The sequence below is a fragment of the Centruroides sculpturatus genome, unplaced genomic scaffold, assembly GCF_000671375.1.
Source record: "Centruroides sculpturatus isolate CEXI.00-Female unplaced genomic scaffold, Cexi_2.0 scaffold869, whole genome shotgun sequence".
Classification (NCBI taxonomy): domain Eukaryota; kingdom Metazoa; phylum Arthropoda; class Arachnida; order Scorpiones; family Buthidae; genus Centruroides; species Centruroides sculpturatus.
This window is the reverse complement of record NW_019385031.1, coordinates 25,811-49,780: the sequence shown is the minus strand read 5'-3', so window position 1 is coordinate 49,780 and position 23,970 is coordinate 25,811. Positions and strand designations below refer to the sequence as shown.

At 27.3% G+C, this 23,970-nt stretch overlaps 1 protein-coding gene across 1 annotated transcript in view; it reads left to right on the top strand.

The window, feature by feature from the left end:
- The window catches only part of LOC111633663 (solute carrier organic anion transporter family member 3A1-like), a gene marked incomplete at its 3' end in the record, with an annotated part of 56,797 nt that overhangs the window by 7,032 nt on the left and 25,795 nt on the right, over positions 1–23,970 (top strand). Inside the window, exons 2-6 of the mRNA XM_023378270.1 lie at positions 5,242–5,383; positions 9,442–9,590; positions 15,483–15,648; positions 18,519–18,712; positions 23,089–23,273. Of these exons, the coding sequence (XP_023234038.1) occupies positions 5,242–5,383; positions 9,442–9,590; positions 15,483–15,648; positions 18,519–18,712; positions 23,089–23,273 (836 nt within the window). The remainder of the gene's footprint in view (positions 1–5,241; positions 5,384–9,441; positions 9,591–15,482; positions 15,649–18,518; positions 18,713–23,088; positions 23,274–23,970) is intronic.

The following is a 23,970-nucleotide window of genomic DNA, read 5'->3' as shown; positions in this document are numbered from 1 at the left end:
CTATTTGTCATTGTTTTGATAATAGCTGCCAGATCCCATTGGACATTAACATCCTGTTGTATTGCATATGTCACTAGTACAGTGCTATTAAGATTCTTATTGATATATTGTATACATGTGTTCCTTGATCCTTTATTTTAAATTGTGCATAGTTGCACCCACATAAGCAAGGTTGGAATGAAACTGCTGGTCATGTAAAGACACCGAATAAACACCTGTCCTTGAATTCTGATTCTCCTTCATTTTATCATTTCTTAAAAGCTTGAAAACAGTGTGATTACATTGGTATACAATAAGAAGATTATTAGTCTTAGCAATATTTCTATGTATGTTGTTAAAAATGGGATGTAATTTAGCATCATTCTTTTTGTTTGGTCCAATCTAGGAGAATGCCATGCTGTGGTTTGGAAGGATGTAATAAGCCTTTCTATTTCCCTTCTTCGGTATCCTTGTTGCTTGGCTATCCTACGAATGTAATGCAACTCCTTTATGGTGTCATGAATGCTTGTGCAATGTGCATAAGCACTTTTAATCCAAGCCCCAAAAGATGACAATTTAATGTGTCTGGGATCGATGTGGGATAATAACGGGCTGAAAGAAGGATTTACGGTATATGTCAGTCCAGATCTCCCCTTGCTTGCAAGTGATGGAAATGTCAAGAAAGTTAACATTAGTGTGGCTCTTTTTGTCAACATGTAGGTATAATTTTTAACTTACACCCTTTATAATGGATAAAGAATTATCAGAATGACATTTTAAAAATGAGTAACTTTGTCATTATTTAATTTGGTGCACGCTTAAAGTCCAGGCCTGGCACATTAACGCGAATCCGTGTAACATACCAGTTAATGGCTATTTCCAGCACACAGTCATGTCGATAATTGTTGGAAAAGGCGTGAAATTTCTAGTAATAACTATATACAAAATTTAGTAAAAATCAAGTAACAATTTATTCAATGTAAATCAATAAGAAATCAACTCGACAAAACTCAAATCAATCTATTTTCTAACTTAACTCTATTCCCCTTTGGAATTTGACAAAAAATTCAAAGACTTAACTTATGTACAATAATTCTTATGAATTAAAGGTCCTAATCGTCACCTCAATATACTAGGAACCTTTTTCCTCAACTCTCAAGACTTTCTCTAATCTTCGATCCACAAATTGAATAACTTCAAAATTGCCTTGAAACTACTTTACTTTATCCTATCGGACACCATTCTCTCTCGTTTGCTGCTACGAAGCTCACCACTTGATCATCTTCACTTGAGGTTCGGTCTTCATACTGTGAGGTGATGTCACAATTCTGAATGAGATCACTCCCCTCATTTACATACTTATTGCTAACAATAAACTTTTCCTATTTGCCTGGCAGTCTATTTTCCGACAATAATTGCTAACCTTTTACATTATTCATTTTGACAATTTTCGGGATGTTTTATTCTTTAAGGTTTAGCAAGTTCCTAAGTTGTGCTTGTGGGGTCTCCCCCCTTTTCTCGGTGCAGACTTACTTTTTTCCGCTCGGGAGTGCAAGTGTGCGCGAGTTTTATCTACGGCACTTTTCTCTCGTCAGCAGTGGCGTACTGTGGGTGTCAGCTGCCCAGGGCAGAGGAAAATTTCGCCTCCCTATTTAGGTATTTCAACTTAAAAGACCAAAATTCAGTTTTGTCACAGAACAAGCAATGAAAAATTCAGTGGTAGTGCAGCGACCTGTTTAAAATAGTTCTACTGGATATTAGTGGTGTATATGAACACGAATGGATCGTACAAGCAAAAGAAAAAAGAAAAAAAAGGTCAACAGGTTTCGCAGGAGCTCTTCGGATGAAAAAGTCACTAGTTCACCCGGCGAGCCGATTCCCGGACTGTCTGGACGATAGCACTATCGTAGGCGTGATGCAAGTATAGATTAGGATGTTTCAAATTTTTACAAGATATTATTATTTATTGTGAAATTTTGCCGCCTCCTAAAAAGTGCCGCTCTGGGCGGGCCGTCCCTGCCGCCCCCACTACGGTACGCCACTGCTCGTCGGTGAGTTGGTTCTCATCTTCTATTTTTAAGTTTCTAAGGTGATTGGTGAGGAAATCTTCATCCTAACAAAACATAAGCCCTAAACAAAAATAGAATGAAAGCAAAAATAAAAGTAACTAAAAATAATGCTCAGACTTGGTTCCTTACAATTGTAGTTGGAAAAATGTTTTCTTTAATGTTTAATTAACAACTAATCTGATCAATTTTATATTTTAATTGCAGTTTAACTGGCATGCGGTAACCCCTGCTTTTATGCAGCATGCCAGTAATTCCACAAAAACATGGTAAAAAGTTTTTAATAATAAATTATTGTAACAGATGGCACCATACATGCAGCTTTAAATGTTGCAGGGAAAGTTAAACAACCCATTTCTGGATTTTATATTGTGAGTTAATTTAAAACTTGTTACATTCTTTAGGCAGCATGAATATTTGCTACCAACTACCTTCGACTACTATAAAAAGATTAGTATTGATAGTTACAGATAGGACACCCTGTGAACTCTTAGAACATTCTGGAATTTATAGTAATCCAATCTTTCAACCTATCCAAAGTTCTGTTTGTTATTACTTCAGGGCAGCATTGAGACAAATAAAAAATCAACTATGTGAACACCAAGGGCAGCATTGAGACAAATAAAAAATCAACTTTGTGAACATCCTTCAACAAAGACTTCATCAGCACTGAACTTGCCAAATACATTTCAGAAGAAGGATATGCCCACATTGAAATGTCGTCACCATACTTAAAAGTATATCTGATCCTAAAAAGCTTTTTTTGAGGAAATCTTGCCCATAAGGCAGTTAAAGCCTATAAACAAACCAATGGAAGATTCTGAATTTGCTCCATTAATTTTATTTATGTATTTTTTTATCTGTTTCATCTTAATTTTTAGTGCCTTTTAAAAAGGAATTTGATTGGATATTTTGAATTATTTCCATTTGGCATGTGAGGGTTTAACAAATTGTTGTTTCAAAACTAACTTCTTGAAGATGACATTTGTGAACATATTGAAAATATTCAAATCTTTGTTATTTATTAAAGTAGATGATTTTAACATTAAATACTGTGATTAATTTTTCTTTATAATATACATAATGGTGTTTGTTATACTAAAGGGATGCTAAGGTTAGACTAATATTATATTTGATTTATAATATAAATCTCTTAGAAAACACAATTTATCAGATTTTGAATTTTGTTTTAACTATTTTTATAAATTTGTTTTTGTTTTAATTTTTTTATTTTTTACACCACTTCTAAGTTTTAGAAATTATACTGATTTGAATAATGTATGACTATAATGTTATAATTGAAATTAAACATATAATTTGAATTATATAAAAGTGTTAATTCATTTACATAAAAATCATGTTAACAGTTAAGTGTTATATAAATGTATATGATTGTCTAGCATACATGCATATACCATTGCAAAGATGAAATAAAGACAGCAAGCATTTTTGTAGTAAGACAGCAAAAGCAAGCATTTTTGTAGTATACTCCACACAAACAGGGGATTTTCATTATTGGGATATAGAAAATGATAACATTGTACAATGAAAGCATATGAAATTTATAAAGGACAAATTTGGTTACAAACTTTTCATGGCAAGAATGAAGTAGAATATTCATTAGAATTTTATGAAAATGATGTGATGAAACACCTTTACAGGAAAATAAATAGGAATGTGGATAAGGGATGCTATAATTCTATCATTTTTTCTCTGTAATCGTTACAAGTAAGTTTTTAAGAATTTTAATACAGAATTTCTATTTCAATACAGCCTTTACATTTTATATCTAAATATGGTATTGCTGTATTACTATTGGATCAGATTCTATATAACATCCTATCAATTTTGCACCAGTGAAGTTTTTCCATTCTTTTCATCTTCATTTGTGTGTGTCTGTCAAATGGGAGATGTTCTTTACTTATTGAACTTGATTTGCAATGAATGATTATATATGTTCATGATACTTTAGTCTACCTAATTTCATGAAGTGTACCTGTATAAACTTTTAAATATATTTATTTAATACATATATATATAAATATCAAGAATACAAAAGCTATACAATTAAAAAGTGATTGCTCCAGCAATGTGTGACAGCAGTTTAACAGTTTAAAAATCTGGATTCCTGTAATATCCAGACTGTTTGAGAGCCCACCTTTATAGTTCATTTTTCTTTGAGTTTGGCATCATGTATGTCTCATTTCTCTGCCTTCTCTCTTTCACCATAGTAGCTTATTCTTGATCATTCTTTTCCTATATGCTTTGTATTTCCTCTTGTGCCATGTCAGCTTCCAAAGAAATGGACTTACACCTCTATCTCCTTGACTTGGAAGGGGGAGGAATATTACCAGATAGTCACAGGTTATCTTTCCAAGTTAAAGCCACTATTAATCACTGCCAGGGTGGTAATAAACTACTAAAAATTAAATTGTTGGACTCTGACCCCATAAATCAGGTTCGTAGTCCATATACATACCTGTAGGATCTTGTGACCCACATCAGTATAATTTTAGTAATCACAAATTTTATTACAGACTGAAAATCTGAAAATATTTGGTAGATTGTATGGCTATATATTTTCATCTTTAGATTAAATATTACTAACACTATAAATTGACATACAAATTACTTTTTAGATAAACTTTTTCTTTTGATCACTGACATATAAATTAATTGTTTTAATACATTTTTGAAGTTATATAATTTTTTTCTTTTCTAATCTAAATTTTTTTTTACAATAAACACCGTATTTGACATTATATTGATGAATATTAAAACTTTCTATAAATATGTTTTGGTTACTGTTTATACATTAAAATTTGATTTTTTATATTTAAACATTTTCTTTTTAATTTGGCAATTTATATGTTAATATTTACAAGATAGTTGTTGTTAATCAAAGATACTTGAAAAATAAAATTCTTAATTGCTTCATTAACTGACATATATTTATTTCAGAATATTCAGATTTTCGTGAATGTGGCATCCTGTCTTTCCGTCCAAGATGTATGCAACGGTTTGCTAGTATTCGAGTTTTTGTTTATACATTAAAATTTGATTTTTTATATTTAAACATTTTCTTTTTAATTTGGCAATTTATATGTTAATATTTACAAGATAGTTGTTGTTAATCAAAGATACTTGAAAAATAAAATTCTTAATTGCTTCATTAACTGACATATATTTATTTCAGAATATTCAGATTTTCGTGAATGTGGCATCCTGTCTTTCCGTCCAAGATGTATGCAACGGTTTGCTAGTATTCGAGTTTTTGTTTTCCTTGCTTGCTTGCTAGTTACATTACAACAAGCTCTTTCTTCAGGTTACTTCAATAGGTTTGTATTTTTAATATGTAAATTGAATATTTGAATATAATTAGTGAAGTTGTATGAAAAATTTAATGATCTTATAACCACAGATTGTATGAAATATGCATGGAACATATAATAAGATCATTTACATTTAGTTTTTAAAAATGTTTTATATTATGATATTAATATTATAAAAGCTTATTAAATATGCATATTTAATAATTCATAAAAATTTTTGATGAATAATATTGAGTTAAATATTTATTTTTAAAAAATTACTTAGCATGCAGACTAGATACAGATTTAATATAGACAAATTTTCTGAACTTTTTGGATAGTAATACATTTTTTTTTAAATGAGATGTAGTTTTAATAGTCTTCAAAATAATTTTTAAAATATATGTTATCTGATAACAATTTTATATATTAAAAAAAGCAAGACAAAACAACATTTCAAATCAAAGAACATCTATTTCATCAATGTGATTTGTGAAAATCATGATATGATCAAAGCCAGTCTTTATTTCTACATTACTAATTATTATGGCAGTCATTTTTTTTAATACACACAGTCATTGATACATTTAAAAATTTTCGTTTAGGACTATTTCTTATCGATTTTACTTTTACTGAGGATGATTGTGGAAATTGATCTCTACATTCATTGTAAATAAATTTTAATAAATAACTTTTAAGTGTTTAGATAGAATTAACTGTGTCACTTGTAAATTTCATTTTAAATAATGAAATCGTGTAAAGTGAAAAGTAAGGCAATAAGTTAACATGTGAATCTCTTTACATGAGACTAAGAAAAACTTGATGTAAACTTTAGAACACACATTTCTATTTGAAAATATTTCATAAATTTTTTAAAGTTTATATATAGAATACTCAAACTTTTTTGATATGTTTATAACTTTAATTGTGTTTACATGTATTATGAATTTGTGTTAATGATAAACATTTAAAATATTTTACATAAACATGATATAATTATTAAGATGAAAAACCTGTCACTGCATCTATCACAGATGGTGATATTTAATATGTAACAATGTTATTTGTTAATATAAGTTCAAGTTCTACAGTATAATAAGTCTAGATAGCATCCAGATATTTTATCAAGACAGATGATAAATATTTTGAATAGCAATATGAAATTTTTCTTTATCACACAAGGGGTTAAGTATTCAATGATATTCAATTTGTTCATCATCTTTAAGTATATAAATAATTTGTCAGTAACACATTTTTGAATGGCATAACTTTTTGATGGATTGAAAATAAAGTTTGACAGTTTCTGGGCAAACAAAAATTTTCAAAAAAAANTCATTTCTCTGCCTTCTCTCTTTCACCATAGTAGCTTATTCTTGATCATTCTTTTCCTATATGCTTTGTATTTCCTCTTGTGCCATGTCAGCTTCCAAAGAAATGGACTTACACCTCTATCTCCTTGACTTGGAAGGGGGAGGAATATTACCAGATAGTCACAGGTTATCTTTCCAAGTTAAAGCCACTATTAATCACTGCCAGGGTGGTAATAAACTACTAAAAATTAAATTGTTGGACTCTGACCCCATAAATCAGGTTTGTAGTCCATATACATACCTGTAGGATCTTGTGACCCACATCAGTATAATTTTAGTAATCACAAATTTTATTACAGACTGAAAATCTGAAAATATTTGGTAGATTGTATGGCTATATATTTTCATCTTTAGATTAAATATTACTAACACTATAAATTGACATACAAATTACTTGTTAGATAAATTTTTTCTTTTGATCAATGACATATAAATTAATTGTTTTAATACATTTTTGAAGATATATAATTTTTTTCTTTTCTAATCTAAATTTTTTTTCACAATAAACACCGTATTTGACATTATATTGATGAATATTAAAACTTTCCATAAATATGTTTTGGTTAAACTGTTTATACATTAAAATTTGATTTTTTATATTTAAACATTTTCTTTTTAATTTGGCAATTTATATGTTAATATTTACAAGATAGTTGTTGTTAATCAAAGATACTTGAAAAATAAAATTCTTAATTGCTTCATTAACTGACATATATTTATTTCAGAATATTCAGATTTTCGTGAATGTGGCATCCTGTCTTTCCGTCCAAGATGTATGCAACGGTTTGCTAGTATTCGAGTTTTTGTTTTCCTTGCTTGCTTGCTAGTTACATTACAACAAGCTCTTTCTTCAGGTTACTTCAATAGGTTTGTATTTTTAATATGTAAATTGAATATTTGAATATAATTAGTGAAGTTGTATGAAAAATTTAATGATCTTATAACCACAGATTGTATGAAATATGCATGGAACATATAATAAGATCATTTACATTTAGTTTTTAAAAATGTTTTATATTATGATATTAATATTATAAAAGCTTATTAAATATGCATATTTAATAATTCATAAAAATTTTTGATGAATAATATTGAGTTAAATATTTATTTTTAAAAAATTACTTAGCATGCAGACTAGATACAGATTTAATATAGACAAATTTTCTGAACTTTTTGGATAGTAATACATTTTTTTTTAAATGAGATGTAGTTTTAATAGTCTTCAAAATAATTTTTAAAATATATGTTATCTGATAACAATTTTATATATTAAAAAAAGCAAGACAAAACAACATTTCAAATCAAAGAACATCTATTTCATCAATGTGATTTGTGAAAATCATGATATGATCAAAGCCAGTCTTTATTTCTACATTACTAATTATTATGGCAGTCATTTTTTTTAATACACACAGTCATTGATACATTTAAAAATTTTCGTTTAGGACTATTTCTTATCGATTTTACTTTTACTGAGGATGATTGTGGAAATTGATCTCTACATTCATTGTAAATAAATTTTAATAAATAACTTTTAAGTGTTTAGATAGAATTAACTGTGTCACTTGTAAATTTCATTTTAAATAATGAAATCGTGTAAAGTGAAAAGTAAGGCAATAAGTTAACATGTGAATCTCTTTACATGAGACTAAGAAAAACTTGATGTAAACTTTAGAACACACATTTCTATTTGAAAATATTTCATAAATTTTTTAAAGTTTATATATAGAATACTCAAACTTTTTTGATATGTTTATAAATTTAATTGTGTTTACATGTATTATGAATTTGTGTTAATGATAAACATTTAAAATATTTTACATAAACATGATATAATTATTAAGATGAAAAACCTGTCACTGCATCTATCACAGATGGTGATATTTAATATGTAACAATGTTATTTGTTAATATAAGTTCAAGTTCTACAGTATAATAAGTCTAGATAGCATCCAGATATTTTATCAAGACAGATGATAAATATTTTGAATAGCAATATGAAATTTTTCTTTATCACACAAGGGGTTAAGTATTCAATGATATTCAATTTGTTCATCATCTTTAAGTATATAAATAATTTGTCAGTAACACATTTTTGAATGGCATAACTTTTTGATGGATTGAAAATAAAGTTTGACAGTTTCTGGGCAAACAAAAATTTTCAAAAAAAAAAAAAAAATATAATTTTAAGTAGAGGAGCTTTTCTGAAAAATCAATGTAACTTGTTAACCTGAGTGTAACATACTCAAATATTATTAGTCTAAAATGTTTTGACTGATTTGTCTGTCTTATGTATGTACATTTTTCTTGAAGATGGAAAGAAAAATATGCATGGTAAAGGTTTGCATTTATAAATATTTATACAAATATATTTAAATATAAATACATTTATATAGCCATGTATGTGTTATTAAGATTTTGTTATCTTGAAAATGCAAATTATTTAATATTGACATAACTTTTTGCTAATTAATAAATTTGATGTAATGGAAAATAAATAGAAAAGAAAAATAAAACTATTTAAAGTAAATATATTTAATTATAAATAATTCAAAAGTTCCGAAAATTTAATAATTACAAAACTAATTTTGAAGTAATTACATTACAAAGACCAAATATGAAGAGAAATAATTTATTATTTAATTAATATCAGTATTAATTTGATAACAGTATAAATTGAATTTAAAAAAAATTAATATTCTGTAATTATTTTAGTGTTATTACTACAATAGAAAAAAGGTTTGATATCTCTAGTCGAACTTCAGGAGCAATTGCTAGCACATTTGAAATTGGAAATTTGTTGACCATTATTTTTGTTAGTTATCTTGGAAGTCATCGACACATTCCTGTATGGATAGGCAAAGGTAATTTTTAATTTAAATATTAAACCAGAATCTTTTAAATTTAAAAATTTTATATTAACATTTTATTTAATAATTTAAATTATTCTCTATATCAGATTTGAATTTAATATATATCACACTTGCTATAGAATATTAAATCTTTCTAAGTTTAAACATTTTTTATAAATATGTCATTTAAAATTTAATTTTCCAGATGTTATAACAGAAGGAAAGTATGGTGATCAGTCAAAATATGACCCCCAAGATTATTACATTTTTAGACTCAGGACCTTGAAATGTTGAAAAATGTAAAAAAAATTTGGGTTTTTTTCCCTGAATGTTTGGGGGGGTGTGTGTTGGGGGGGCATGATTTTGTTCTCCCACTTTGAAGCTTAATAATTCCTATGCCTTTTGTCAAATTTTTGAAATTATGCAGGAAAGTTCGTGTATTAGGGGATTAATACTATTAGATTTTGGTGGTTAAAGGTTGAGGGTTATAGAGGGGTCATGTGTCATATCTTAAGTGGAGTTGGATTTTACTCATTATTAACATTTACAGTTCTTTGTAAAACTCATCTCTNCAAAAGTTCCGAAAATTTAATAATTACAAAACTAATTTTGAAGTAATTACATTACAAAGACCAAATATGAAGAGAAATAATTTATTATTTAATTAATATCAGTATTAATTTGATAACAGTATAAATTGAATTTAAAAAAAATTAATATTCTGTAATTATTTTAGTGTTATTACTACAATAGAAAAAAGGTTTGATATCTCTAGTCGAACTTCAGGAGCAATTGCTAGCACATTTGAAATTGGAAATTTGTTGACCATTATTTTTGTTAGTTATCTTGGAAGTCATCGACACATTCCTGTATGGATAGGCAAAGGTAATTTTTAATTTAAATATTAAACCAGAATCTTTTAAATTTAAAAATTTTATATTAACATTTTATTTAATAATTTAAATTATTCTCTATATCAGATTTGAATTTAATATATATCACACTTGCTATAGAATATTAAATCTTTCTAAGTTTAAACATTTTTTATAAATATGTCATTTAAAATTTAATTTTCCAGATGTTATAACAGAAGGAAAGTATGGTGATCAGTCAAAATATGACCCCCAAGATTATTACATTTTTAGACTCAGGACCTTGAAATGTTGAAAAATGTAAAAAAAATTTGGGGTTTTTTCCCTGAATGTGTGTGTGTGTGTGTGTGTGTGTTGGGGGGCATGATTTTGTTCTCCCACTTTGAAGCTTAATAATTCCTATGCCTTTTGTCAAATTTTTGAAATTATGCAGGAAAGTTTGTGTATTAGGGGATTAATACTATTAGATTTTGGTGGTTAAAGGTTGAGGGTGATAGAGGGGGCATGTGTCATATCTTAAGTGGAGTTGGATTTTACTCATTATTAACATTTACAGTTCTTTGTAAAATTCATCTCTAATTTCAAAATTAAGCCTGTTCCCATTTTATTATAAAATTAATAATAAAAAAAGCTTTTTAATAAAATAAAACAGATGGCATCACATGCAATTTTAAATATTTTTGCTGGGAAAATTACACACTTGTTGCTGGTTTTTTTAATTGTAGTTAATAACATAGATTGAAAGCAAATATTAAAATGATATGCGTAAACCCAGGCCATTAAATTAGTAATATTTCAAAAGATATTTATAAGTTTTAACGTGTTGTGCTGAAGTTTTTAATCATATTTTTAATTTATTTAATTTAAAATATGGTCTCTTCACCTCAAATTAGTAGTGTCTTTTCCCTGTACATCATGCTTTTCTGTTAGCAATGGAGTTGTGCTAGTCATCTATTTAACTCCTTTCAGAGAAAAAGTTTTGAATTGAAATAATGTGACTTTCAGTGCAAATTGGTAGTTCATTTATAGTTAATTGGGATCTCCTGCCCCTAAGGTTTCCATATCTGGTCTTGAATTTCATTATCTAACACTGTTCTTGAGATTAAGAAAAGATAGATAAAGGGACGACAGCGGGAATTTATAGGTCTACAATTTTTTAAAATTGCAGCCCAATGCATGAAATTAAAATGTTGGTTAAATTATTTTAATAATTATATAAAAATAATTATAAAATTAATGAAAATTAATTCTAAATTTGAGAACATACACAAGTATAACAGATCAGATTCTTGTTTAATAATGAATTTTTATTGAAATAACACATTTTTGACTATAATAAAATATCAGATTGATTAGTTTTAGTATAAAAGAATAGAATCCATTCACAGACTTAATAAAATTTATAATTAAATACTTTTTTAAAAGCAAGTGTTAAAATAACTTTTTCAGGCTTTGAAGGAATAAAGGAAAGGTCATCAGATTATTAGGATTTTAATAATTAAAATTTATTTAATAATCTTTATTTTATTAAAATAATCAGTCTGATTATGGCTTTTTAATACAGTCAAAAATGGTTATTACTTAGTTTTATAAACATATTAAATATAACTTTCATTTATTTCAAAATAAACAAAGTAAGTTGAAATAATAAAAAAAGAATGACTTCTTAATTTATGATTTAGTAAAAGAAAATACAAGAAAGAAAACTGTAGTTTAAGAAATTAAAGGATCTTGTAGAAATAAATAAATAAATAAATAAATAAATAGCTTCAATTGTTAAGAATTAAGGTATATTTTAATTATATTATTAGAATACTATGAAATTCATGCTTTATTTCATTGTGGAAAAATTTGTACTTCATACAACTAGTGTGTTTATTATGACACAACTTTCAAATTATTCCCATCCAAATGGATTATCCTGTAAAATGTTGAAAATAGAATTCATGCACTAAACTGTAATGGAATTATTCAGCATAATTATTTTGTATACTGTCATACTCTTAGTTGAAAATAGGAAGATATTCCTTGATTTTGAAAATTATTTGGGCTGAAAAATTCTTCCAAACTCACATTATTCAAAATCAGTTTTATCTTTAAGTTAGTAATGAACACACACATTATGTATATATATTATATAAACACAAAAATATATAAGACAATAATAGAAATATCAATATAAAGTTAATCATGTGTAAAGTTGCATTCAGTACCAAACTGAAATATCATAATCAGAAATTTTTTAATGATTATTTTTTTGTTTGTATCAAACACTTAAATCTATCAAAAATAAAACTTAACAGCTTAGTGAGTAATTTTAGATTGTATCTATTTCACTATAAAGAAATATTTTATAAATTTGATAAGGTAAATATTTTTTTAAATTTAACTTGAATATTTGTAACTAAACACAATTCTGTTACATTAATACTTTTTTTAATAATTAATGCTACACAACTTGATGTTAGCTTCTAATTTTCTTGAAAAGAATCTTAAAAAAGAATCTTTTCTTTTTTAAGATTCTTTTTAAGTAAAAGATTCTTTTCTTGAAAAGAATCTTTTACTAACATGACAAAAATACTTTTAGGTTTAGCTCAGTGTCCACTTGATAATTGCACAGAGGAACAAATTTAATTTTTAACTATTCATTTATTTAATTTTTTAATCCAAAAAATNAATTTTTCTAGATCACAATTGTAGTTTCTCATATTTCATTCTAATTGTAACAAAAATAATTTTAAAAAATTTCCTGATATGATTTTAATAATTTAAAAGAAATTTTGTAAAAAGTTTTTTAAAAAACAACAATGAATTTAAGAAGGAATATTAATTTAAATGTGTCCAGATAGTTTGTTAGGTTCTTATAGAAATTTCAATCATCAGCTTTCTTCCAGGTTGTATTTATGTACATGTGTGTTAGGCTCAAAGACTGAAATCGCTCATTGAGCGAAAAAAATGGCCACAATGCATTGTGGCTAACTCAAAACAACCACAAAGCAAAATTCGCATCGTGGCTTTTATGATATTTGACCACTACGCGTTGTGGTGATTAAGAAAAGCCATAATGTGTTCTGAACATTAGCTGATGCAACCACGATACGAATGATAGATTTGTAACTTGTCAATGGGTGCATTGCAAATACTTGCGGAGTTTGTATTGTGTTCATTCTTGACCAGTGTTGCCATTTCTAGAATAATTTCAACCTCTCGGAGTAATGTTTCGGTTAGTCTTATATTTAGGATAAATCTAGGGTAAAACTATCCTGTGTTCTGGTGCTATTACTCATCGTTCCAAGTTTTAGCTTAAAACAATTCTGTTTATCCCTGTAAATGGAGGGTTTTAGGATAGGACAACAGAAGCTAAAGAAATAATGCAGATTGATGCTAGGTACAGTACATGGGTATACACTGTACAGTGATACTTCAGTTCTCGTTCATAATCCATCTGAAAAAATTGGAAAAATCCAAAACCAATGATAACCAAAGTCAACGAAAACCAAAGTATTACTGTATATTACACCCAAGTACGATTTTGTTTTTTTAACATTCATGCCATTGAGCCATTGGCACTCTCCATATTAGATGTAAATTAATACCTCAGATAAAGCCTAAAAATCCTAAGACATTTTAGTTATTAAAATTTTCAAAAACAATGAATTAAGAATTGTTCTGATTATTATTTCACAATAATAGTACAGGGATCTGCATCATAGAATCGTTCGTCTTATTTTTTTTTTTTATTCAAGCTTGATCTTGAGCTCAGAGTTTTCTCAATTTAGGGTAATTTTCTGCAGTTGAAATTGGTTTGATTGTTTTAGTTAGGGTGCTTAATTTTGATAGGGGACATGCAGCTCCCAGAAATGTTTTAGCTGTTGTTATGAGCATTAATCCATCAAGTCTCTATCAGTTAGGAAACAAGGAAAGTCTTCTTGATCGACTTTATGCACGTAATGAATTTAAAATTTCTGAGAGAACTTTATTAACATTTAGGACGTACCCTCAACTTTATTAACACTTCGCTCAGCGTCCATGTTAACATCTGGAAGTATAGCAAGTTTATAATATGTCACTGTAAAAGATACTGTACTGATAAAAATGCAAATGTCGCTCAAAGAACATAAAACGCATGAATAATTAAATGATGTTGTAAAGTAACCAAGTTAAATTTCTGTATATGATGAATAATTTTGTTACCTGCTTATATAAGATGATTGAATATAAAAAAACTTTCTTTTTCATTATGATTTAATTTTCTTATCATCACCTCGTTATTAGTTAACATCCAGAACATGTGGTGGCTTTTAACCATAATAAATCTGTTGCACAGTGGTTTTTAACTTTAGCAGCTGATTTTTATTTTATTGTATATCAAGCACCTACAAGTATATGTAGTTAGACCTTTAGCACTTTTTAGCAAAACAAACAAAAAAATGTGTATTTTTCTCCATATAATTTTATTTCTTTGAAATTTTTTTAAGTATGAAAATTAAACTTCTAGGAAAACTTGTAGAACTAATGTTGTTCGGCATTAAAAATTGTAAGTAAAAATGTTTTGAGCCTAGAATCTATATTTTAAAGTTACAAACCACTGCATCATATGATCCTGTATCGTGGTTGCATCAGCTAACGTTCAGAATGCGTTATGACTTTTCTTAATCACCACAATGCATAATGGTCAAATATCATGAAAGCCATGACACGAATTTCGCTTTGTGGTCATTTTGAGTTAGCCATTTTTATAACTGCTGCGAGTTAGCATTTTTATAACGCATTGTGGCCATTTTTATAACTGCTGTGACGAGAATTTCGCGTTGTGGTAATTTTTTTTGCTCATTGAGCAATTTTGGTCTTTGAGCCTAACATATGTATAGTTAGAAATTAATTAATTTTGAAAGTTGGTATAGAAGCAGATGCAGTCAATTGTAAAAATTGTAATAACAAGATTTAATTTTAAATTTTATAAATTGTTTTAAGTATATAAAAATACTAAATCATGTATATATGAATTGATTATGATTATTTTTTTTTATAGGTATAATTGTAATGGGTATTGGATCATTGGTTTTTGCACTACCTTATTTTCTTGACCAAACTGCATCTTCATTGAATTGGAAAAAGCAAAATCTCTCTTATTTTGATGAGAACACTTGTCATATGGCTACTGCTTCTGTACAGTCACTTTCTGCAGGTCATCCCAGGTGAGAAGTTTTGATTATTCCACTAAATCAGTGATTCCCAAACTTTTTTTGAGCCACCATTCCTTGGTTTCATAAACTTACACCCAATGCTCTCACTCTCTTAGTGCACACATGGTAGAAAAAATATATGAATATGAATCAATTTTAAAATAAAATAATAATGATATTGAATACCTATTGTAAAAAATAAAATAAAATTCAGAAAACTCACATTTGTATTTTGTACATTTGAGAAATTTATCTATTTTTGATTAGATTTGCAATTATTTTCTTCAATAATATAAAAATGATTTTGTTATTTGTAATTTGAACCGTCAACAAATTCTAGGAAAAATTGTAGAAAAAAGTTATTTAAACTTTTTAAATTAATAATTATACTATAGGATAAACATAGCAATAAATAAATGACTTGGATGTGACAAGTTAATTATTGACACTGAAGAATGAATTGAATTATAACAGAAATTTCTATTAAGAAAACTTAACAGGAATTAATTATAATAATAATAAATGATGATTGCAAAATGAGGGAAAGTTCTGTGGGAGTTACATTTAATTAAATGTTTCAAGCTCAATTATCATAGAATATTAGTTTCTTGAATATTTAATTCAGCTTCATGAATAAAAAACTCATAATGGTAAGAGGTATTAAATTTAAAAAGCAGTACAAAAATATGTTACTTGCAAATATGTAATGTATTTTGTTTTTAGGTAAAAAAATAATAAAATAAGTTGAAAATGGATTGGGGGGAAAAATCCATTTTCTCCCCCAAAAATAAATTAAAACACAAAAATCGTAAATAAAATATGTAAATACTGTATAATAAATGAAAATTGCATTTACTGGTCGCACACTGGATTTTGGCATCTTAACATAGATGTATGATTTAAATATAACAGTTACGAAATATAATAATTATAGATAATGTGAGATTTTATTCTTTGTTTAGAAGCTTACTTTAAACTTTTCACTTCACATTTTGTTTGAAAAATCAAGTTATAATGTCTTTGGATAAAAAGCATATTAAGCATATTATGCTTTGAGTTTTGAAAAGGATGTAACACCATACAAACAGTAAAAAAATTTCATATTGTATATGAGAAAGATGCTCCTAAACTTTGAACATATTAAATGTGGTTTAAAAAGTTCTGTTTGAAAATTTTGAAATAAAGGATACAAAATGTTGGGGGAGTCCAAAAGATATCAACAAAGAAAATTGCAGGAAGAAATTGCTAAAAATTGACAAATAGCACATAATACAGTATAAATAACCATAAAAAATAAAGCAAAAAAAGCACTGAAAACATATGAGCATAAGGTAAAAGCAGGAGACCACTTGGACACACAATAGATTGCATTATGCTTCAAATGCATTTTTACATTGCATATGCAATTTGAAACTCCAAATTTTTGTCAAATTTTGCATTTGAATGCATCTGAAGTTAAAGTTGTTCAAAGTACCAAGGCACATGTTTATTTAATTATTAATTCTATATAAAATTTGCTTTAAAACTGAAGATAAATAATACAGGAAGTAAATTTATACATATACATATAAATAGAATTATTTGATAAGAAATGCTAAATTATAAATACCATATTATCTGAATTGTTGCCTAGTTATAGACAAGATAGTTCAAACTCTAGTTTTCACTAAACATGGCAATGTATCTATCCTGAGCTTGGCACATTATTACAGATTATTAGACTCATTGTCTTAGGCTGCTGAAAAAGGTACAGTGCCTTTAAAATGCAATAGTGTGTAAATATAAACAAAATCATATGCAAAGATAATGGTTAGAGCTATAAGCAGTATTGCACAACTTATCAAAAACCAGCAAAGTCAACTTTTCATCCATATACGATACAATGGACATTGTCAGGTTCAATTAAAAGAATATAGAATTAGAACACTAAGATGAAAGCTGGAACAGAATGTTTTAATTTAAAAAAAAAATTTTTTATTTTATTTTGGGGTCTTTTGATTTTGCTGGTTTTTTGGTATGTTGCATACCTCTGTGAAAATGTACAGATTACCTGCCCCAAAATTTCCTATCAAAAATACTAAACCTCTCCACTAAATTTCCCTCAGTCACTTTAATTTTCCACTAAATTTAGTGGGGAATTCACTAACTTGTAACACTGATTATATTGGTGATGGCAGCATGGTCAGATGGCATAATAGCAGAAAACAATTGAAAATTTTTTAGAAGAATTGGTGATTAATTTGAAAACTCTAATATACAATAACATATAATTGCTTCATATTTTATTGCTATTCTACGTATGCTTTTGATTAATACAATATATTAATATCATGCAAATAAACAAATGTTTTCTTTCTGAATAATTAACTATTTAATTCATCTTACTTCCAATAATCCAGCAATCTTCTTAATCTGACACTGTTCTAGTCCCATATATGTTGGATTACTGAGATAGTACTATACTTTTAATTTAATTTCTGATGAGATTTTGTTTGTTCAGATAAAAAATAAATATTTTATGACAAAATTTNTATGATACGGTGTTAATGAATGGGTATTCTACATGAATCACCCTGTATTTGTAATAAAATTAAAATTTTAAAATTTTTATTTTTATTAATATGTGCTTTAAAATTACAAATTAATGACAACTTTATTGGCAATTAGGCCAAATTGAAATCATCCAAAATAAGTTTTTATAGTTTTATTTTGAAACCAAAATTGAAATAAGACAAACACATGCTTTTTGAAATATGTATATTAGAGAAGAGTTTTTTTCCTTTTACAAATTTATAATGCAGGTAATTTTATATATATTAAAATCTCTATTACCTTTTTAAACAAAAATATTGATTCCTAATCTTTCTTGATACGTTTTTTAGCCACTTTTTGAATCCACCAGCTGCTGAAACCGATCCAAAGTTATGTATTGAAGGCAGGTCCTCCAATGTACTGTATATAATGATATTTATGCTAGCTCAAATATTGATTGGTTGTGGAGGCTCACCAATTTTTACTCTAGGAATAACATACATTGATGATCATGTTAAGAAAGAAAGTTCCTCACTCTATATAGGTCAGTATATTTAAAGTTATGATTTTGATTAATGTTTACTATGATTTCACTGTGATTAAATTTGTTACTATATGTAATTGAAATCAAAGTTTTGAAATTTAAAAATAAATGAAAAAGTGAAAATAATATTGAAAAATTACAACAAATGTTTCATGGAAATTATTTGTTGTATTTCTTCAAGTTTTACTCCTTAATGAACACTTTTTAATCATCATTTTTCTTAAGAACAAATTGAAAAAAAAAATTAGAAAAATTTTCAAATGGTTGTTACAAAATTAATAATAAAATAAGCTTTTGAGTAAAAAATGCTTTACTAATTAATATAAAATTCATTTTCTGTTTGTATAGTATAACAATTTATTACACAAGGTGATTCATATAGAACACTCAAATTATTGAAACCTATAATTCGTAAATGCATAGACTAAATGAAATTAAAATAGTGTGAAACATCCCCAGAATCAAGGTGAATGTAGTGTTTGAAATGCTGCTGTAGTCCTACACTAGACACAGTTGCCATAACATTCCATATTACTTCAGTTCACCACAGAATGTTTGTTAGAATATTGACAACCTCTAGTTGGTGTTGTTTCAGAGTTTCTATTTTGCAAGGTTTATTTCTATACATTGTCTTTCAAAATCTCTGAAATCTGGAAATATAAAGTCTGATGATTGAGAAATCTACAGGTTTTTGAGATGTTTTAGAAGAAACTATGGATAACTCATGTAGATTCCTGTGACATGTGCAATGTTTACTCCATCCTGTTAGAAATAGCCTTGTATTATTATATTGTTGTCCAGCTGTTTCACAAATTTAGTGAAGGTTAAGATGGGTAAGCAAAACATAGGACCAATGATTCTTTTAGTTGTGATTTTGCATTGTATGCTGATTTTTTTTTGGCAATAATACTGTTTCATTATTGTGTGCAAATTTATGTCACATCAGATTCTCAAATTTTGAGAACTTATATATCTAAAGAATAGAAAAATGTTTCATCTGTACTGTGGTGGCTGATGCACCACTTGAGTGTTTGTTGATTTTATAAAATAACCAAAGCTTTATATCTCACTATGAAAATTTATTTATAATCATGTACAAAATTTTGTTTTACACTTATTGAGTTAAGCTCAATCAGTTACAAGCATGCATCGGTACAGAACATTCATTCATTGTGCATAGTGTAGCCGAGAGAGAGAAAAAGAATATGGTGGATGACCTACATGTTTTTATAGTGCCACCTGGATTTTCAGATTCAGTGCGAGGTTACATTTATTCGGCTGTCACATGTACCATTTGATTTAGAGTATGGATTATCATGAACAAATTTCTGGAATCATTTACAGCACTGAATTCTCTTTTCCTTGTCTAGTTCTTGCAATTAGTGTAAGGCTGTTATTCTGTGTAGCTCTATTTTTGTCTTCTTGGTAGACTGTTCACAAATGTATGAATACCTGATTTCCTTATATGTAATGATTTATTCAAGACATAACTTCTGTTCTGTTATACATTGTCTCTTCATACATTGGTTACCAAAGTTTACTGTGTTTGTCCAAAATAGAACTTGTCTTTCTTAACTTCTTGGCCAATTGACATGTCATTTTCTCTAGAATGTCTGTCACCGAACATCCATATAACAATATTCCAGCAGTTTTCACCAAGAACATATACACTCCTACAGAGGAGAGCAACGTGTCATAAACAACCATGAGATGCCTTGTTTTAAGAAAATGATTACTACTCAATACCCACCTAAATCAAAAGTGGCAAATTACACATGCATGTAGTAGGGATGTGGAAAGGCAATATTTATATAGCAAGTTTGATCTGCTTTTGATCACACATGTTTTATAATTGCCATTGGGTTGAAAATTTCTAAAAGTATCATTTCATATGAAGTACTGTACATTTAAGCTCTAAGGTGTCCTAATTTATTTCTCAGCATTTATTTGATATAAATATGATACGGTGTTAATGAATGGGTATTCTACATGAATCACCCTGTATTTGTAATAAAATTAAAATTTTAAAATTTTTATTTTTATTAATATGTGCTTTAAAATTACAAATTAATGACAACTTTATTGGCAATTAGGCCAAATTGAAATCATCCAAAATAAGTTTTTATAGTTTTATTTTGAAACCAAAATTGAAATAAGACAAACACATGCTTTTTGAAATATGTATATTAGAGAAGAGTTTTTTTCCTTTTACAAATTTATAATGCAGGTAATTTTATATCTAAATGAATAAATCATGTTTTATTATGAATAAATATATCCAAAGTATATTTTATTCAATATCTCATATTAATCAAATATTCAATTTTATTTAATGTTTTATAATTATTTTTTATCAGATAATATATACATATAAATGTAATTAATTGATAGAAACATCAAAATTGCAGTTGGGTTTAAAATTTCTAAAAGTATCATTTCATATGAGGTACATTCAAGTTCTAAGATGTCCTAATTAATTTTTAGAATTTATTTGATATAAACATAAAGCACACTTTATTTTTCTGTACAGTACTCCTGTAATGTAACACAACTTACATATCTTTGATTTTATGACTGAAAGTCAGCTAAAAATGCTTATTTGTTGGTATATTCTGTCCACTAATAAATGGCATAAATAAATAATTGTTGATTGACTTGAAAACAATTGACCATGAAGAGCATGTAGCCTGTTGAAAAGGAAAAATCCAAAATTTACTTCGTAGACATGAGTAGGAAGTAATAAGATGATTCTTGCTTCAAGTCATCCCATGCAAAAGCAGATATTATAATGTGCTGTTCTTGAAATAAGAATATTGGCATTATCAATTTTACAAATAGGTCAAAGTAAAAGTGTTTCTAGATAAGATATGCAATGGGACAAAGGTCGGACACTAACTAACTGACCTTATTTAATATAGCTATTCTCCTCATGTATCCTAGTTATTGCATGAAAGTAAAAAGACACATTAGAATTTGAATGCATCATGANGTAAAATTAACAATACGATTACTCACTAAATTTCTTAAATGAGGGGTACAATCTAGAGATATGACATGTCACGGGGTACGCTAATGAAAAAAGGTTGGGAACCACTGTTCTACAGTATTATTTTACATTGTTAGAAAGAAGACAGAATGAAGAAATTAAACATATTGTAGTTTTGGATGTGATTCTGACAGTTTCACAGTTTTAGAATAAAAACTCATGCCTTTTTACATGTGTAACTCATTTGTTTATTTAATACATTCTCTAGAAAGAGATAGTATAACCTCACTTAAACCTGCATTCCCTGAGAAAAACTGGCATGCCAGTTTTTATCATATGGAAATATATGATTTTATGGTTTCCCAGATATATTGACATATCAGACAATATTCAAAAATACATTATATAAGGATCAGGTGTATTTTTGTTTACCATGATTCCTAGTTCAGTTTTGGTTGCTTATCACTATAACAGTTGTTAATATTGACAAGAATAAACTATCTTGCTTCTGACACATGGAAATATATTAATATTTGTAAGAAAAACTAGAAGTATATTAGAAAGAGATGCAAGTTGTTTCATTTAATTATATATTTTTATGGAACATAGTTAATTACTGTAATTTATGTCTTGAGTTTTCATGTTTTTTGCTATAATATCTTTTAAGAATGTCTAAGAATATTTTTGTATTGTTAATGTTTTCTGATTGACTATTAAAATGTTCTAAGAACCTATTTGACACAATTTTAAAGTGCACAAAAATCAATTATTAAATAACAGATTAGCTACAGATATTTATTATTATTATTAATTTTTAGNTAATAAAACTTTCTCCAAGTTTTATTATGTGTAATAAATTTAGCTGCGATGAAGTTAGAAAAGTTTAATTTAACGAATTTAATATTTTATGCCTTATATAATCATTGTATAATTGGATAGAATATTATATTATTTATATCACGTATACAAATACATAATAATAAGTCTGTCATGTTAAATTTTCCTAAATTCCTGAAAATGTATCTTATTGTTAATAAAAAAAATTTGCTCTAATGATGTGTCTAATATCATTAAATAAGAAAAGTATATTCATCAAACATTTATCAATAGAAGCTTAATTACTTTAAGCAATTTATTAAATTAAATATGTTAAATGATCAAAGTAAATACATCCGTTACAAATATTTGAAAATAATTATCTACAGCCAAACCTCTGAAAAGTGTCAAAGACAAAAAAATAAAAAAATATTATAAATACAGGTAATTTACGGAAAACAAGAGACAATCACCTACTATAGCAGGATAAACAACTTTGTTTAGATGACTACCTTTTACAACTGTATTAGAAACAACCGCAGATTGCCATTAGTAATTTTTTTATTTTTTAAAGGGTGTATGTATAGTATGGTAGCATTTGGTTTGGTTTGTGGATTTCTGCTAGGAGGATATCTGCTTTCTGTCCATGAAAATTCCATCCTTTTCAATACAGTACCTCCTGGTATCTATCCTGGTCACCCAAGGTGGGTAGGAGCTTGGTGGGCCGGATTTGTGATCTATGGATTATTGTTAATGCTAGTAAGTATCATATATAATAATAATGGTTGCATCTCTCTTGGTACTGTAATACCAGTAAAACTATAAAATCTGAAATAATTACTTTTCTTAAAGAAAAAAATAATTTCTATGTGACTTTTTTAGTTTAAATTATTGATGATTGTTTACTTCAGTAACTTGTTTTTTTACTAAAGATATGAAAAAAAAAATTAGTTTTTCTCTTGTGCTTTTAATATATTAAAGAAATATGTTTTTAATGCCTTTATTCTTATTCATTCAATAATTTTTTATTTGTAAATTGTCTTTTCTTAATAACATTTGTAAACCAAGTTGTTCACAATTTCCCTATGAGGGAATCTTTATATTTCAATAAATATTCAAAAATTATTCAATTTAGGTAACGATTAATATTATCAATATTATAAAATAAAAATATAATTACTAAATTATATTTAAATAATTAATATATCTGATAATGAACTGAATAAAATGAATGATAATAATACAGGTAACCCCCGTATAACACGGCACTTCTATAGTACGGATTCACTCTAACACGGTTTGAGAATTGGTACCATCCCCCGTATAACACGGTACTTTTATAGCACGGATTCACTCTGACACGGTTCGAGAATTGGGTAAAACCCTCGTACAACAGGAAATGTAATAAATTTTTACATACTTAAGTAATAATAGTTCACGAAAATTATTATTTTCG